Raw genomic sequence first — 16,777 nt, 5'->3', positions numbered from 1 at the left:
TTTTTAATTAAAAATGTTAAGAGATTGATTGTGGTATCAAAACAAAGAAACAAACAAAAGTTGTTTAGAGAGATGGGGCTAGACAGATGACTCAGTGGTAAGAGCATTCGCTATTCTTCCTCAGGACCCAGTTTCAGTTCTCAGCACCCATGTGGTGGCTCACAACCATATGGTGGCTTACAACCATCTGTAATTCTAGTTCCAAGGGATCCAATGCCCTCTTTTGGCCCTTTTGGACACATGACATACACACATGGTACACAGATATACATGCAGGCAAAGTATCCATATTCATAAAATAATAATAAACAAAAATTGAAAATAGAGTTGGGGATGCAACTTAGGTGGTAGAGTCATTATTTAATATGCATGAAGTTCTTTTTTTTTTTTTTGGTTTTTGGTTTTTTCGAGACAGGGTTTCTCTGTGGTTTTGGAGCCTGTCCTGGAACTAGCTCTTGTAGACCAGGCTGGTCTCGAACTCACAGAGATCTGCCTGCCTCTGCCTCCCAAGTGCTGGGATTAAAGGCATGCGCCACCACCGTCCCTCCGGTTTATGCATGAAGTTCTAAATTCAATCTCTAGCACTGTATAAACCAGGTTTAGTGATGTACACCATAATCCCAGGCAGGAGGATCAGAAGTTCAAGGACATTCTCAGATACATAGGCCAGCCTGGGATTTATGAGACCTTGCTGAAAAAATGAAACACACGCTTACTCACCCACAAATTCACGCAAAGGACCAACAGTAGAGGCTCATGCAATCCCAGTACTTAGGATGAAAAGGAAGAAGGATCTCTGAAAGTTCAAAGCCAGTTTGGTCTACACACATTCTAGGCCAGGCAGTAATATATAGGGAGACCATGTATATAAAGTATAACAAAAACAAAAAAGCAGCTTTTGACCCTTGATATGCACATAAATGTATGCAAATGTTTTCTAGCCTGGATATGTGGCAGGCACTGAACACACGTATTTGAAATTCATACCGTAATCTTGGAAACAAGTTAACTTTATTTGACAGGTGAAGGGACAGACTGGGATACAGGACCGGGCCCCAGAACTACAACCAGGCCCAATACTTTCACCAGTTTAGTTTACAAAGCTGTATCCCTGCTCAGTCTTCTTTCTGGAAATCTCTAACAAGCAGAGCTGTGCAGAAAAGGAATGAACATGAACTTGGAACAAAGCAATGGCAAATGTTTCCAATTTAAATGAAGACACAGCCACTTGTCAGTGTATTTACTGCCCAGTTTCCTGAACGTCAAACACCAGGCGGTGGTTGGGATCGTGGCATTCCCAGAGCCCTGGAAGGCAGCAGTCCTCCGGAAGCTCCTCTGTGCCAACTGCCACAACAGAGCTGCCCTGTCTGGGAACCTCGTAGAAACAAACAATAACCAGTCTCAAAGGCGCTCATACTTTAGTGAGAATTGAAAAAAGATATGGCTTTAAAATTTCCTGTAAAAAGTGGCTTCTTTGCATGGAGACACCAGTTTACCAGGTGGAGTTTGAGACTCAGTATGAGGGCATAATAGAAGCCTAGATATGGATTCATCCTTGGCTTGAGAAGTAAATACTTTCTTCAGAAGCTGTCTGATTTTTTTCCTACCTCCAGCTCCTGGATGACGACTTCCTTGTCCTCTATTTCTTCTTCTCTAGAAGGTAAACAGACAGGTACCATAAGACAGCAACCCCTGTCCAGCATCTGTTTTCTGGTGCTAAAGACACCAGATACATTAAAGTCTGGTTGACCCATTGCTTGCCTTACATTGGGGTGTGGTTTGAGCATTAGTTACCTCTCCCCCGAGTCTTCCCTGTTAAATTTCCAAGACCTTATATTGCTGTTGTGATGGTTAATAATATTTTAGAGCATATTTTTAAAAGTCGACTAAATTGGAGGGGCTCAGAGCACTGAACCTGGCTTTGTAGTACATCCAGTGCAGATATCCTACCACTGAGCTACACGTTAAGCCCACTATTTAAATGTATTCGAACTGCCAAGCACTGTGGCAAATGTCTGTAATCCCAGTACCTGAGAGGTGTAGGTAAATGGATCAGGAATTCAAGACTAGACTCAGCTACACAGTAAATGAAGCTGGCCTGAGCTGCAAAAAACCCTGTCTCAAAAACAAAATAGTTTTAACTGATAAATAGAAATATAAAATTTTATGAGATTTCAGGAGATATTTCTTTGTCTTTCCCTAAGACAGGGTCTCATTGTGGCTCTGGCTATCCATGAACTCACTCTGTAGACCAGGCTGGCCTCAAACTCACAGAGATCTGACTGTTTCTGCTTCCCCAGTGCTGGGATTTAAGAACTATACCATTGCATTAGGCTTCATGATTGTCTCTTAAATTTCTTTAACTTAAATTTTTCTCACATGCATCACATGTGAGAAGTGACCACATATGGGAAGAGGGCATTAGGTTTCCTTAGGTTTGAATTAGTTGATTGTGGCTGCTGGTAATTGAACCCTGGTCTCATGGAAGAGCAGCCAATGCTCTTACCCACTGAACCATTTCTCTAGTCTCATTACTATTTTAAAGTATGTGTGATGGCTATTATTGGTTGTTAGCTTGACTACATCTGAAATTAATCAAAGTCCAAGTGGGTAGGTACATCTGTGAGGAATTTTTCTTAATTAAATCATTTCAAGTAGGAAGACCCACTTTTAATCCAGATCTTTAGAGGTGGGAAGATATACTTTCATTTGGGCCACACCTTCCACTGTCAGTCTATATAAAGGACATGGAAGAAGGAAGCTTGTTCTCTTTGTCTGCTTACTCTCGTTTTTGCTGTCAAGTTCATTCCTTTACTGGCATTCCATTGGTAGACAGCCATTGTTGGGCTAGCTGGACCACATCCTGTAAGCCATTCTAACAAATCCTCTTCGTTCATATATATAAATGTGTCTGTCTGTATGTGTGTATGTGTGCGCACACGCACACACGTGCGCCCAGTTTCATTCCCTAAGCTCTGTTCCTCTAGAGAACACCAATTCAGTACACAGCAAAACAAAAAGCACTAGTCAGGCAGTGTCGGTGCAGGTGCACACCTTTAATCCCAACACCCGGGAGGCAAAGGCAGGCAGATCTCTGTGAATTTGGGGCCAACCTGGTCTATAGAGTGAATTCCAGGACAGCCTAAAAAGCTACACAGAAAAACCCTGTCCCGAAAAAAAAAAAAAATCAAACCAAACCAAACCTCAACAACAAAACACGCCCTGAGGAAATGTACTTGTGTGCCGCTTTAAGTAGCAAACTGAATGAGTTGCTCATTCCATGCAATTATATATATATATATTTTGGTTTTTCGAGACAGGGTTTCTCTGTGGTTTTGGAGCCTGTCCTGGAACTAGCTCTTGTAGACCAGGCTGGTCTCAAACTCACAGAGATCCGCCTGCCTCTGCCTCCCAAGTGCTGGGATTAAAGGCGTGCGCCACCACCGCCCAGCTCATGCAATAATATTTTACTTGTAGCTGATAAACAATTTGTCTGCTATTCAGCTCTGTGAGGTTAACATACATTTTCTCAAAAATAAATAAAGCAAGTATGTCAAATCAAGGAAAACAATTGGCAGTATTTGTTATCAATATTAAGTTTTGGGCTTTTGAGAGAAAATTTTGAAAAAAATTATCTTTTTCCCCCAAGACAGGGTTCCTCTATTTAACGGCTCTAACTGTCCTAGAACTCTCTTTGTAGACCAGACTGGCTTTAAACTCAGAACTCAGAGATCCACCTGCCTCTGCTTCCCAAGTGCTGAGATTAAAGGTTTGCACCACCACTGCCCGGCTGGGTTCTGGAAATCTTATTCTGATCCTTCGGGAGAGTAATACATACTCTTAACTGCCACATCATCTCTCAGGCCCTATTTTATGTATATGGGCGTTCTGCTTGTGTCTGTGTACCACATGCATGTGGTACATGTGGAGGCTAGGCCAGAAGGCCATCAGATCCACTGGAACTAAAGTTGTAGAGAAATCACCACATAGGTTCACTGAACAGAACCTGAATCTGGAAGAGAAGTCAGTGCTCTTAACTTAATGTGGGATTCCCCTCTGTATGCTGTGAATACCACTGGTTAATAAAGAATCTTCTTTGGGCCTATTGCAGTGCAGAATAGGGCAAGGCGGGAATTCCAAGCAGAGAGGAGGAGAGAGAGTAGGCGGAGTCAGAGAGAAGCCATGTAACTGGACAAGAGACAGACGCCTGATGCCAGATGCCAGACGGAACCTTACCTGTAGGCCTAAAACATGTGGCGACACACAGATTAATAGAAATGGGTTAATTTAAGATATAAGAGCTAGAAGCGTGAGCTAATAAGCCAAGCAGTAATAACACAGTTTCTGTGTGATTATTTCGGGTCTAGGTGGCCAGGAAACAAAAGAACAGCCTGCAACTACATTAACTGACAAGTAATTTCTCCAGACCTATTTAAAATTCTCTCTCTCTCTTTCTTTAATGTTTTGAGACAGGGTCAAGCTGAAAAATATTCTGAGAAATATCTCCTCAAAGCCACATTGACCCTACTTTAGGAAATTCTATTGATAGTGAATATAACAAAGACTAAGCATCTGGGAAGGCCTGACCAGGTGCTATTGTGGTCACTCCCCTGGAGTGAGTTAGGCAAAGATGAGGACCTGGAGGAATTCACTTGCCTGTGCTAGCATGAGCTATCTCCCACCTTTCAAATTACCTGATACTGTCACCATATCTGATTTTGAACTTATACACATTGGGTCCTGCATGAAGGAACCTTGTCTCTGGAAAAGGGTAGGTGAACGGTTTTAAACTCATTGTGTCTTGATGGTAGCCTAAAACAAAGCAGAAATATTAATCAGAAAAAGCTGAAGATGTCTCCTTAAATATAGGAAAGGAAGCCTGTCAATCTGCAGCATCTCTTGAAGGGTAAGTGTTCAACATAGTACCAGTGCCCATGAACCAGGCTCATTCAGCATGGCTACTGAATATCTCCTCCCTATACAGTGAAGATACATGGTGTGCTGGTCCTACATCTATATAAAGGCAAAAAGACAACATTCAAATTTGAATTTTATTACTGTGCTGGTTAGTTATGTTTTTGTTCTGTGTGTGTGTTTTGATTGCTTTGTTAACTTGACATGACCTAGAATCATCAGGAAGAGGGAACCTCAACTAAAGAAATGCTTCCTTCAGATTGACCTGTGGGCAAGTCTGTGGGGCATTGTCTTGATTAGTGACTGCTGTGGGAGGACCCAGCCCACTGTGGGAAGTACTGCCCCTCCTCAGGTGGCCCTGGGTTGTATGGGAAAGTAGGCTGACCAAGCCAGGGGGAGCAATGGTCTTTGCTTCAGTTCCTGCCTTGGCTTTCCCCGATGATGGACTGTAACTCCTTAGCCAAATAGATCCCTTCATCTCCAACTTGCTTGTGGTCATGGAGACTTACTGCACTAAGAGAAAGAAAACCAAGACAGCTCACATTTGGCATGAGCTCAGGGATAAAATCAAGGACACTATGATTCTCTAAATTACTAGGGTTTTTCTGTGCCTCCCTTCATTTTATAGTAGAGATAATAAATACTTCAGTCCCTTGGCCTTAATATGTAGAACTCTAAATGATAAGTAGGCCCACAGTTTCCAAGGATCAAGGTTTCCTATATACAACTTCTAGACATTGATTTTAGAAGAAACAACTGAGATGTAATAAACAGAATAGGCAAAAAAGAGAATTTTTAATCTCAGCCTTAATGTCCCTACTTGGTTTCTGAATGTTGGTCTCTCTCTTCTCTCCATCTTTCCTTTCCCTCTTTAATAGGAAAATTTTCAGACAAGTTCTTACTTTGTAACCCAGGCTGGCTTGGAACAATGTAGCCTACGCTACCTTCAGACTCATGGTAATCCTCCAGCCTCAAGCTTGAGCCTTAATTTTCTTACAGAGTAACAACTGTAGTTTTTGCTTTTTGAACATTGAGTCCTTTGTAGTTCAGGATGGCCTTCGATACCCTAGGTGTCCACCCTGAGACCATCTAAGGATGACCTCGAACTGATCTCAGCCCTCTAACTCCCAAGGGCTGGGACAATAAGAGTTTTTGTTGTTGTTGTATTTGTTTTGAAGATGGGTCTTGGTATGTTACCTGGTCTGGCCCTGTCTTAGTCAGGGTTTCTATTGCTGTGACAAAACACCATGACCAAAAACACAAGTTGGGGAGGAAAGGGTTAATTAGGCTTATACTTAGCATTGCTGTTCATCACTAAAGGGAGTTAGGGCAGGATCCTGGAGGCAGGAGCTGGTGTACAGGCCACGGAGGGGTTTGATTACTGCCTTGCTTCCCATGGCTTGCTCAGCCTTCCTTATTATAGAATCCAGGACTAGCAGCCCAGGAATGACACCACCCACCATGGGCTGGGCCCTCCCCCATTGATCACTAAATGAGAAAATGCCTTACAGTTGGATCTCAAGGAGGCATTTCCTCAGCTGAGGCTCCTTCCTATATGACTCTATAGTTTGTGTCAAAATGACACACAAAACCACATACTAGCAGCCTAGATCTACTGAGCTCAAGGGATCTTCCTGCTTCAGCCTTCTGAATAGTTGGGGCTACAGGGTATGTCACATGACCAACTAACAATTACTTTTGCTACACTCTATTCTAAATGCTTAATATGTATTTATCTCACTTGCCACAAGCCTATGCAACAAGTAGTATAAACCTAACATACTAGGAAACTGAAACACTATTGAAGGAGTGTATGTTCATCAACCACTCTGTTAGCCCAACTTATCAAGATAATAAGCATAAAATCATTTTGTAAGTAGTAAAATAACATATAGATAGTCATAAAAAGAATTTTCTTATTTTCTCTTTTGGTTATTCTTTTTTTTTAAGATTTATTTATTATGCCTCCATTTATACCCACAAGCCAGAGGAGGGCGCCAAATTTCTTTACAGATGGTTTGGAGCCACCATGTGGTTGCTGGGAATTGAACTCAAGACCTCTGGAAGAGCAGACAGTGCTCTTAACCACTGAGCCATCTCTCCAGCCCCTCTTTTGGTTATTTGAAACAGGATTTCTATATGCATCACAGAAAAGCCTTGAGTTCATCATTAATCTGGCTAATTGGCCCAGACTTGCCTCTCATTTACAGTAATCCTCCTGCCTCAGTATCCCAGAGTGCTGGAATTACAGGTATGTACCACCACATTCTGTATTATTTTCATTATTTTTTCCTCTATATCATCTTATACCATTTCTATTCAGCAGCAGAAAATCTTATATGGCAGAATTATAAAAGCTATATGCCAAAAGAAACGGAATTTTCTGAAATTTCCAAAGTTCAAGTCTGAGCTGTCAGTAAGGAGATATTCCAGTGTCTGATCCTGGCTATTTGGGAACAGAATGAGAGGTGGTTGGAACAGGGACTATTTAGACAGAATTTCAGTCAAAACTGAAAAGCAATGGTTGCTATGTGCAGAGTTATCCAAGGGATAAGCTATGCATGAGGGGAAAAGCCGTGAGCGACCCTTGGATAAGGCATGGCAGGAATCCCTGGTAAAGCTGATCAGTCTGGGTTCCAGGTGATTTTTCTAAGTAGGTAGGGAGCCCACCTGGTGAGGCTTAGGCTGCTGCCTAGGAACTCAGTTATTCAGAGTTGTAGATGCAGCAACTTCCCCACAACCTAAGACATGGGGGCACCTGAGCAAAAGAAAGGACGTTTGCTAAAAATGACTATCCAAAGAGGAAACTTCTTGTGCTGCACCACAGCTGGCTGAGAAAAGAAAAACAACTCCCTTCTCGCTGAGGCCTGTTCCTATTAGTTGCTGGCTGCCTGCTTCAGATACAAACACCACACTAATTACCTCATCTGAAAATGAAGATTAGATAGCATTGTCCTAAACAACCACGCATTGTCCTAAACAACCACGCATCGTCCTAAATAACCAAGCGGCAGTAGCGGCTCAAGGTTTCACAGGGCTGTTTTCCACCTCTGACTACTGCAGTCATGGTGACACTAGGTGACAATAACTATTACTAAGTTGACAGACCCTCACAGAGTAAAGGTTAGACTCTCAGCCCATTTGTAGGTGACTACAAGTCATGATGGAAGAAAGCAAAGAAAAATTACAGGAAGCAAGGCATTGTGCAGAAGACATAAGAGATGAGACCAGGAAACCATAGCTTGAGTTGTTTTTTTCTTTCCCAAATAGGGTCTCACTATGTAGCCCATTTTGGCCTGGAGTTCAAAATCCTCCTGCCTTGGCCTCCCAAGTGCTTTAGCAGACTTCTGCTTCATAGAAACCATTAGGCCCTGAGAACTGTAACTCAGCCTCTTCATTTCTTAGTTTCTACCACAGATACAGCGATGATCCTACTTACTCCTAGAATTGCAGGATTAAGTGAAATACTATTATAAATAACCACCTCATAAACCCCAAGATTTTATACAAGCATCAGCTATTAATGATGGATTTTTTTGTGTATGTGTGTATAGTATACATGAGTGTGTGAGTGGATGTTTCTATCTGTGCAATGTGGAAGCCAGAGCTGGACATGAATCTCTGCCTTCTGCCTCCAGACCAGGTTTCTCACTAACCAGTGAGCTCCTGGCATCCTCCTGTCCCAAACCTTCAATGCTGGGGTTACAGGCAAGTGCAGCCTGCCTGGCTTTTTATGTGGGTAAAGATTCAAACTCACACCCCATGACTGCAGAGCAAACACTATTCTCCACTGTCCCCATCCAGACCCTCACTATTGAAGAGGTTTTCTCTTAATGCTTTACAAAAAAAGCAAATTTAAGAGAGCAAAACTGGGTCTGGGTGACAGTGGTGGCGCACGTCTTTAATCCCAGCACTCGGGAGGCAGAGGCAGGTGGATCACTGTGAGTTTGAGGCCAGCCTGATCTATAGAGTGAGTTCCAGGACAGTTAGGGCTGTTACACAGAGAAACCTTGTTTTGAAAAACCACAAAAAAAGGAAGCAAAAACAAAACAACCCTGCTTAGATTTAACACAGACACACCATCTGACATGAGCTTCCCAAATATTAGATTTAAATGACATCTAAGAAAGATTTTTCAAAGTTTGAGTAATTTGTTTAACACAAACATCTGGGTCACTGCACAGACTCTGATGTAGGACTGAAGGCAAATGAGGACAGGAAGGAGTCACCTGGAAGACAACAGTAAGGATGTGCAGTCACTACACACATCTGGAGGAAAAATGCCTACACGAGAGAATAAAGAAGGCCTACATTTATTCAGCACATATCTACACAGCAAGCTAACGTGGCAGGCTGCTGCGACCACGAATGAATGTGGACGACAATGTAGCAGAATGTACTAATGTACAAATCCAGCTTTCAGAACTGAGATCAAGGGTTTATGACCACTTCCTCCTCCTTACAAAGTCCTTGGTAGGAGATCCAGAATCTCTGAAAGCCTGTATTTTCAACTAGAGCAGTGGTTCTCAACTGCGGGTCACAACCCCTCTGGGAACAGAACAACCCTTTCACAGCGGTCGCATATCAGATAATCAAATATTCACATTATCAAAATTATACAGTAGCAATGAAAATGATTTTATGGTTGGGAGTCTGTAGTGATTTTTTTTTTTTTTTTTTGGTTTTTCAAGACAGGGTTTCCCTGTGTAACAGTCCTAGCTGTCCTGGAACTAGCTCTTGTAGACCAGGCTGGCCTCAAACTCACAGAGATCTGCCTGCCTCTGCCTCCTGAGTACTGGGATTAAAGGCATGTGCCACCACTGCCTGGCTTTTCATTTGTATTTTTAATAAATAAAGCTTGCCTGAAGTTAAGAGAGTAAAACAGTCACACTGATCAGCCTTACACACCAGGCAGTGATGACATACACCTTTAATTTCAGTAGCCACATTAGTTTGACATAAAAACTGGGCAGGAGTAGTTAGTGCATGCCTTTAATCCCAGCCTTAGAGAGGAATTTAAGAAGGGAGGAGACAGCTCTCAGACAAGTCTCATTCTGAGATTCCTAGAGGCAGTATCGCTGTTTCGGACTGAGGTAGGGGTAAGAGCCAATGGCTGTTTTGCTTTTCTGACATTCAGGTTAAACCCCAATTTCTGTCTCTGGGTTTTTATGAATCGTGCTACAGAGGTCACCATGACAAGAGAACTGTATTAAAGAGTCGTGGCATGAGGAAGGTAGAGAACCGCTGAACTAGAGATCTGCACACAGGACACTTACAGTTCAAAGTATGTAATTTCAGAGGGCATTGGAGGGAAGCAACTTCACCAAAGGAGAAATGTCTTTCATGGTCACATAGTTCTGTATGGAAACAGGCTGAGGCATGACTGCCAAGAGTAAGATTCCTTTGGTTCACGAAATTTTCACTATAGCCTACATCTTTCAGTCATTTCATTAAATTATATCCCTGGGCATTTTCTTGAGTCAGGTAACTCTAGGCAAACTCATTCTGGTTCAAATCATCAAGCCAAAATATAAACTTTTCTTATTAGTGCTTATTAAAATTATAATTTGGGATATGAAGCGTTAAATCATATTTCTCTTCAAGAGGCACTTTCACGAGCTGAGCATGGAGAGTGGTGTATATCTTTAATCTCAACAGACGCAAGATGATCTCTAGAAGTTTGAGTCCAGGCTTATATACATAGTGAGTTCCAGGACAGCCAGGGCTACATAGAGAAACCTTATCTCAACAAAACAAAAATCCAATTTCAAAGGAAACATTGGCTTTTCCACTTGTAGGCTGATCATGCTGCCTGATGAAAGGAAGCACACAGAAATGCTCCCTGTAGTCTCTAGTCTGTAGCACCGGACAGTCAGTAGAGAAATCTTTTTAATCTCAGCACTAAGGGGGCAAAGGCAGGCAGAATTCTGAGTTTGAGGCCAACCTGGTCTCCAAACTGAGTTCCAGGACAGCTAGGGCTACACAGAAAAACCTGTCTAGACAAAACAAAACAAAAATAAGAAGTGTTAAATTGTGTGGTGGTGGTGCACTCCTTTAATCCCAACTCTCCAGAGGCAGAGACAGGTGGATCTCTGAGTTCCAGGTCAGTCTGGTCTACATAGCAAGACCCTGTTTCAAGAAAAAAATGTGTTCAGATATAGAACAGGAAAAGACTATGACCTAGTCCAGATTTCTGGAAATTTCCACGTTATTGAGATTATTCTGTTCTTTCACCTGTTTATTCCCACTCTTTCTAGTAAACACAGCCTTTAAAATTGGCCTGTGTGGTAAAAGTTTTGCCTTTAGAGCTGTGCCACATTTGGTTTTATTTAGTAGAAAAGGGGAACCTTCACAGTCGCAAAGATACCCTGAAAATGAAATTAAAAGACTTTGGTGGACAACCCTACAAGCCAGGAGTCAAAGTTAAACTCTTAAATTCCTCATTGCACCTGAGTGCATCTTCCACATCTCCCTTAGCCGTACTGAGCGCTAATAGAGACTGCCTCTGCTCAACAGATCCAGGACTGTGTTCCTATTCTGGAAAACACTATTTTCTCATCTCTCTGCCCTGCCCAATGTCAGGCCCCAAAGAGCCGGAACAAATGGCTAACTGTGGTGCCTATTCGTACACCAAAGCGCATGCTGGCATCCTGGCTCCTCTCAGTTCCTCACCCTGCCCTAATAGTCTCCAGCTCATGGGTTTCTCTTTCCCTTATAACCCTTCCACTTCGGCCATGCCCTCTCTTGGTCCTTTTGACCCTCTTGCTCTCCCCACCCTCCTCTCTCCTCTCATAGCCTGGTTCAGTCTACTGGTCACATCTAGTCTACTTTCTCTCCCTGCTCTGGCCTCTTCCGGATGCCTGTGGCTGTACTCTCCCTTATAGCCACAACAAATGCCTTCCCCTCGACCAGTCATGTCCTCATTTTACACCCCTAGTTATGAAACCTGTAAGGGTCGCAGATGAGCTCCCTTCCAAGGTGCTTGGCCTCTCCTAACTGAACCAAGCTACTGATGTGACTCTTCTGATGTATGTACGTGTGGAGCATTTGTTTCTGCTGGCTTCTGCCACCCACCACTGGTGGCCTGTGACATGATGAACAACCTGAGTTAGCACTCTATTGCACTGATTCTCTGCAGCACTCAAGATTCTACCTGTCCCAGGAGCCTAAAATCATTCGGACAGAAACTACAGGTAATAGGAGACGCTTTATTTTTGATTATACCAACTGGGCCCACTGCTTAAAGCTACAAATTAGAACATTAGAAAAGAACATGAGGCAGAGTCTGTTGTTTCCAGAGGGCAAGATTGCAAGAGAAAGCTTCTGTTACAATGCTGGGCTATAGGCCCTGTTGTCTCTGAGATATATTAACTCAAGGGTCTTAGAGGCGGAAGACAGGAACAAGGAAGTGTGAAAGAAAGCTCCTAAAATATACATCTTTGTTCTTGGCATGAAACAATGGTAGACTCTGAGGAAATTAAATTAATATGAAAACTGAAGCTGGGTGTGGTGCCTCCCAACTGCAATTCTAGCACTGAGGAAGCTGAAGTAGAAGGCCTGTTGCAAATTCAAAGTCAGCTGGGCTACACAGCAAAACTCTGTCTTAACAAAGAAAAGACAATGAAAGAAAAACTTTTTATATAAGGAAAGAAAATTTCACTCAGGGAATCTGAAATATTTTGGTGAGATCTGAGATATAATAATTGTACTCACAAAGTTTATGAAGATAGACTTGAAAAGGCTTATAGGAAATATAGGCCTATAATCTCGGCTACTCTAGAGGCTGACACAGGTTCCAAGTTCAAGACCTGATGGGGGGGATATAGACTGAGTTCAAGGTCAACCTAGGCAATTTAGTGAAATGTGGTCTCAAATTGTAAGTGTATGGAAACAAAGGCTCAGTTGTAGAGGACTTGCTTAGCATGCATAAAAACCCAGGTTCTATTTCTACTACACGCACAAACACAAAAACAATGGGTCTGCCATGAGGTCATCTGATTTGAACAAAGTTAAGACTAGGCAAGCAACCATGTATAGTCACACACACTTTTAATCTCACAGTGTTTGTGTTTTTAAAATTTTGTTTGTGGGTGTACATGTGCCACAGCAAACACACTGAGGTCAGAGGTCAGCTCTGCCAAGTGGAACCCGTAGATGAAACTTAGCTATCAGGGTTGGCAGAAGGCACTTTACCCACCGAACCATCTCACTGGCCCTGCTTTAGGGATTTTGGTATCTGGCTGCTAAGATGAAAAGGACGAAACACAAGCGCAGAAGCCGAGCAGCCAGTCAGAATGCTGCTGCCACTCCAGCAGAAAGCTCTGCAGTCCGCAGTGAATAACTGGACTGGAGAAAGGCTTTACCTTCTCGGAAGGGCTGGAAATGGGAATCAGGGATGGCTTCTGGAAACTGGGTAAGCAATGGTGCTTCCTCCTTCCTGAGGACTCTGGAGAAGGGTTCTGTGGTTGTGCTGAGGAGGTAGTGTCCTCCTGTGCAAAGATGGAAACGTAACGGCAGGCATCAGTGTTTCAGTGGCACTTGAAGCTGTCAGGAGGGGTGAGATCTCTGGTCTCTGCACACACATGTGCCTGCACATCTGTGCACACCCTCATATTAACACGTATAACACACACACACACACACATGATGGTTGATCTTTGCTTTGCTTTGTTGTTTTGACACAGACTCTCTAGTAGCCCTGGCTGGCCTTTAACTGAACCTAAGGATGATCTTGAACTCCTGATTCTCTTGCCTCTACCTTGCAAGTTCTGGAATTACTTCTGTACAGTTTACTGGTTGTAATGTTGGGAAAAAAAAAAACTTGTATGGTGTGGTGGTTTGAATGAGAATGGCCTCTATAGGCTCATATATTTGAAGGCTTGATCTGCAGTTGGCAAACTGAGAAGGTTAAGAATTAGGACATGCAGCCTTACCGGAGTAGGTGTGGCCTTGGAGTAATTGTGTTGTTGTGGGTGGGCTTTGAGATTTCAAAAAGCCCACACTAGGCCCAGTGTATCTTTCTTGGCCTGCTTCCTGTGGATCAGGATGTAGCTCTCTGCTACTTCTCCAGCATCATGCCTGTCTGCCACCATGCTCCCCATCATGAAAATGGACTAACCCCCTGAAAATGTAAGCAAATCCCCAATTAAATGCTTTCCTTTCTAAGAGTTGCCTTGGTCATGGTGTCTCTTCACAGCAATAGAACAGTAACTAAGAACATAGTAACTAGGAACATAGAAAATGAAAAGGATCAGATTAAGGAGACATCTGTAGTTCCAGACAGAAGTTAATGATCTTTGTGATAAAAATAGCTGAGGCTGGGTGGCGGTGGTTCACGCCTTTAATCCTAGTACTGGGGAGGCAGAGGCAGGTGAATCTCTGAGTTCGAGGCCAGCCTGGTGTACAGAATGAGTTTCAAGACATCTAGGGCTATACAGAGAAACCCTGTCTCAAAAAAACAAAAAACAAAACAAACAAACAAACAAACAAAAAAAACCCAACACAGATCTGAAATGTAGAGTGACTTGAAAAATACCCATTCATGGTTTGGTGACCTGACAAGGTGAAGGAAATGGAGCAGTCAGGTTGACCCCCATGGTCATGTGTCATGTTTCACACCTGCAGCCCAAACACTCAGGAGAATGAAGGAGAACTATTAAGTTTGATGGCTGCTTGGGCTCAAGAGTCAGACTCTGTTCTCAAAACAGGAAAGAGAGCTGAGGAGATGGCTCATGGGTTAAAGTGTTTGCCAAGCAAGTATGAGGACCAGAGTTAGAGTCTCCAGAACCCACGTAAATGCCAGCGGCTTGTAATTCCAGCCTCAGAAGGCGGAGACCGGGGCGCTCAGGTGCAAGCCGACTAGAAAGACTAATTGTATTGACAAGCTCTGGGTTTGCCTGAGACTCCGCCTCAATTAATGAGGTGAAGAGTAATGGAGGCTAATTCCGACATCAATCTCACACCTATTGCACATGTGAATACACACGAACACCACATGCACATGAAAATGGAAAGAGAAAAATAATTGTTAAAAAAAAAAAAAAAGCAAACCAAGAGAAATGCCCAGTTACTTGAACACCTAACTGAAGATATAGACATGCCCTCCCTGGGGAAAACAGGGGTCTTGGAAAAGAAGCTCTTTGTTTTTTTCTTTAAATATTATTCTTTTTGCTATCATTTTATTACTTTGTGTGTATGGGTGTTTTGCCTCTGTGTATTTCTCTGCAGCACATTGAGCTTAGTGCCCACAGAGGCCAGAAGAGGACATCAGATCCCCTGGAACTGGAGTTACTGATAGCTGTGACCCTCCCACAAGGGTACTCAGAACCAAACCTGGGTCCTCTGGAAGAACAGCCTGTGCTCTTAATTGCTGAGCCATCTCTCCAGCCCCAGAGAATAAGTCAGTAGCCCACACTTCTCATCCTACTACTTAGGGGGTAGAGGCAGGAGAATCATTAGGTTCAAGGTCATCCTTAGCTATATGATGAGTATCAGGCCAATTAGAGCTATAGGAGACCCTGTTCTCCATGAGACTCCAAAACGCAAATGCATAAAAAAACCCCAAAATATGTGAATAAGGAAAAGAACAACACCAACAACAAAAAATATGTTGTGACAAGAAGTCTTGTGGATTTTTTTTTCATGGCAATTGATAAACCTGAATTAGGGAGTGGTTATGAACTAGGATGAACACTTTGATTATCTGGCAATTTTTGTGTAGAAGGGTTGCTTGCGGGGAAGCTGGGGACCCTGAAAAGCTGAACAGGTGTCATGGGCCACATGGCACGGCCTTAGGAGTGCCAGGGTAGAACAGTCCTCAGTAGCCCCGAAGACAAAGGTTCTCGTCACCTCTGAGCTGGCCACCCTCTGGAGTCAGGGGACCTGGAGGCTGGCTGAGGTGGCGGGAGGCCAGTGCTCAAGGCCGCCATTTCCCCCTTTTTTTATCTCAGTTTCCCTCCCCTTCCCCCCCCCCCCCCCCCCCCCCCCCCCCCCCCCCCCCCCCCCCCCCCCCCCCCCCCCCCCCCCCCCCTCGCCTCCACTTGGAGACCGGACAGTAGCACAGCCCACTCGACGACACGCGCGGGACAGTCTTCAAGCCGGGCCGAGAAGGTGACCTCACGGAGAAGGGATTGCTACAAAGGCTGAGGAGTGGGGCCGGGGCCTAGAAACTTCCCTCAAAGCCGCGCTCCAGGGAGCCCCGACAACGGGGCGGGGCGGTTACCTCAGCTTGAAGCGCCCAGTTCGGCCACACTTTGTCACTCGCACACCTCAGAAAAATGGCCACGCTTGAGTTCCCGCTCAGAAACCTTTTCTCAGAGATAGCGCCGATCCCAAAGACTTCAGACTACGGGCTATGCTCTAGTCCAACTCTGAACTCGGCCTCGAGACAAATCGTCTGCGCAAGCGCAGCCTCAGGACTTTCCCGCCAGATCTTATGCGCATGCGCAAGTTTGAGGCGATTCCACCAAATCTAAAAGTTGTGCAAGCACACACAATCTCCGGGCCTTACATGCAGCCTTATGATCGATCAGAGCACTTATAGTCTCTGAGGTGGCTGCAGGGTGCTGTGAAGGGCTCTCTTTTGGGGTGTGTGTGTGTGAGGCATTTCTCTTCCTTCCACCATGTGGGTTCTGGGAAGTGAACTCAGGCCATCAGGGTTAGCCTGCGAGTGCCTCTACTGAGCTAGGTCGTGGTCTGCCTTGCTTAGTTTTTACAGGACCACACAAGTCCATAATGGGCCAGACGCCCAGGCACGTTTTACTCTGAGGTTTATTCATGAATTACCCCCCCCCACACACACACCTATTCCATGCTGGGCACGGTCCAGCCAGGTCCACGCCACTTTAATGGCATCTACTGTGTG

The 16,777-nt window shown here is 43.9% G+C and overlaps 1 protein-coding gene across 6 annotated transcripts in view; it reads right to left on the bottom strand.

The window, feature by feature from the left end:
• Positions 1-16,283, bottom strand: part of Majin (membrane anchored junction protein) — a 28,726-nt gene extending 12,443 nt beyond the window's left edge. For 5 of the 6 annotated variants that reach the window (XR_007590801.1, XR_007590802.1, XM_050136650.1 and 2 more), the window contains exons 1-4: positions 16,136-16,283; positions 13,278-13,403; positions 4,695-4,812; positions 1,608-1,653 (exon numbers count right to left, since the gene is read on the bottom strand). Coding sequence is in view for 4 of the 6 variants with exons in the window: in XM_050136650.1 (XP_049992607.1) it covers positions 1,608-1,653; positions 4,695-4,795 (147 nt within the window). In the remaining 2 variants the exon portion in view is untranslated. The remainder of the gene's footprint in view (positions 1-1,607; positions 1,654-4,694; positions 4,813-13,277; positions 13,404-16,135) is intronic. The other variant, XM_050136651.1, reaches the window with a different exon arrangement.
• Between the last annotated feature and the right edge of the window lie 494 nt (positions 16,284-16,777).

The sequence above is a fragment of the Alexandromys fortis genome, unplaced genomic scaffold, assembly GCF_014885135.2.
Source record: "Alexandromys fortis isolate MF-2015 unplaced genomic scaffold, M_Fortis_MF-2015_v1.1 scaffold_3, whole genome shotgun sequence".
NCBI classification, from domain to species: domain Eukaryota; kingdom Metazoa; phylum Chordata; class Mammalia; order Rodentia; family Cricetidae; genus Alexandromys; species Alexandromys fortis.
This window is presented reverse-complemented; position numbering and strand designations above follow the sequence as displayed.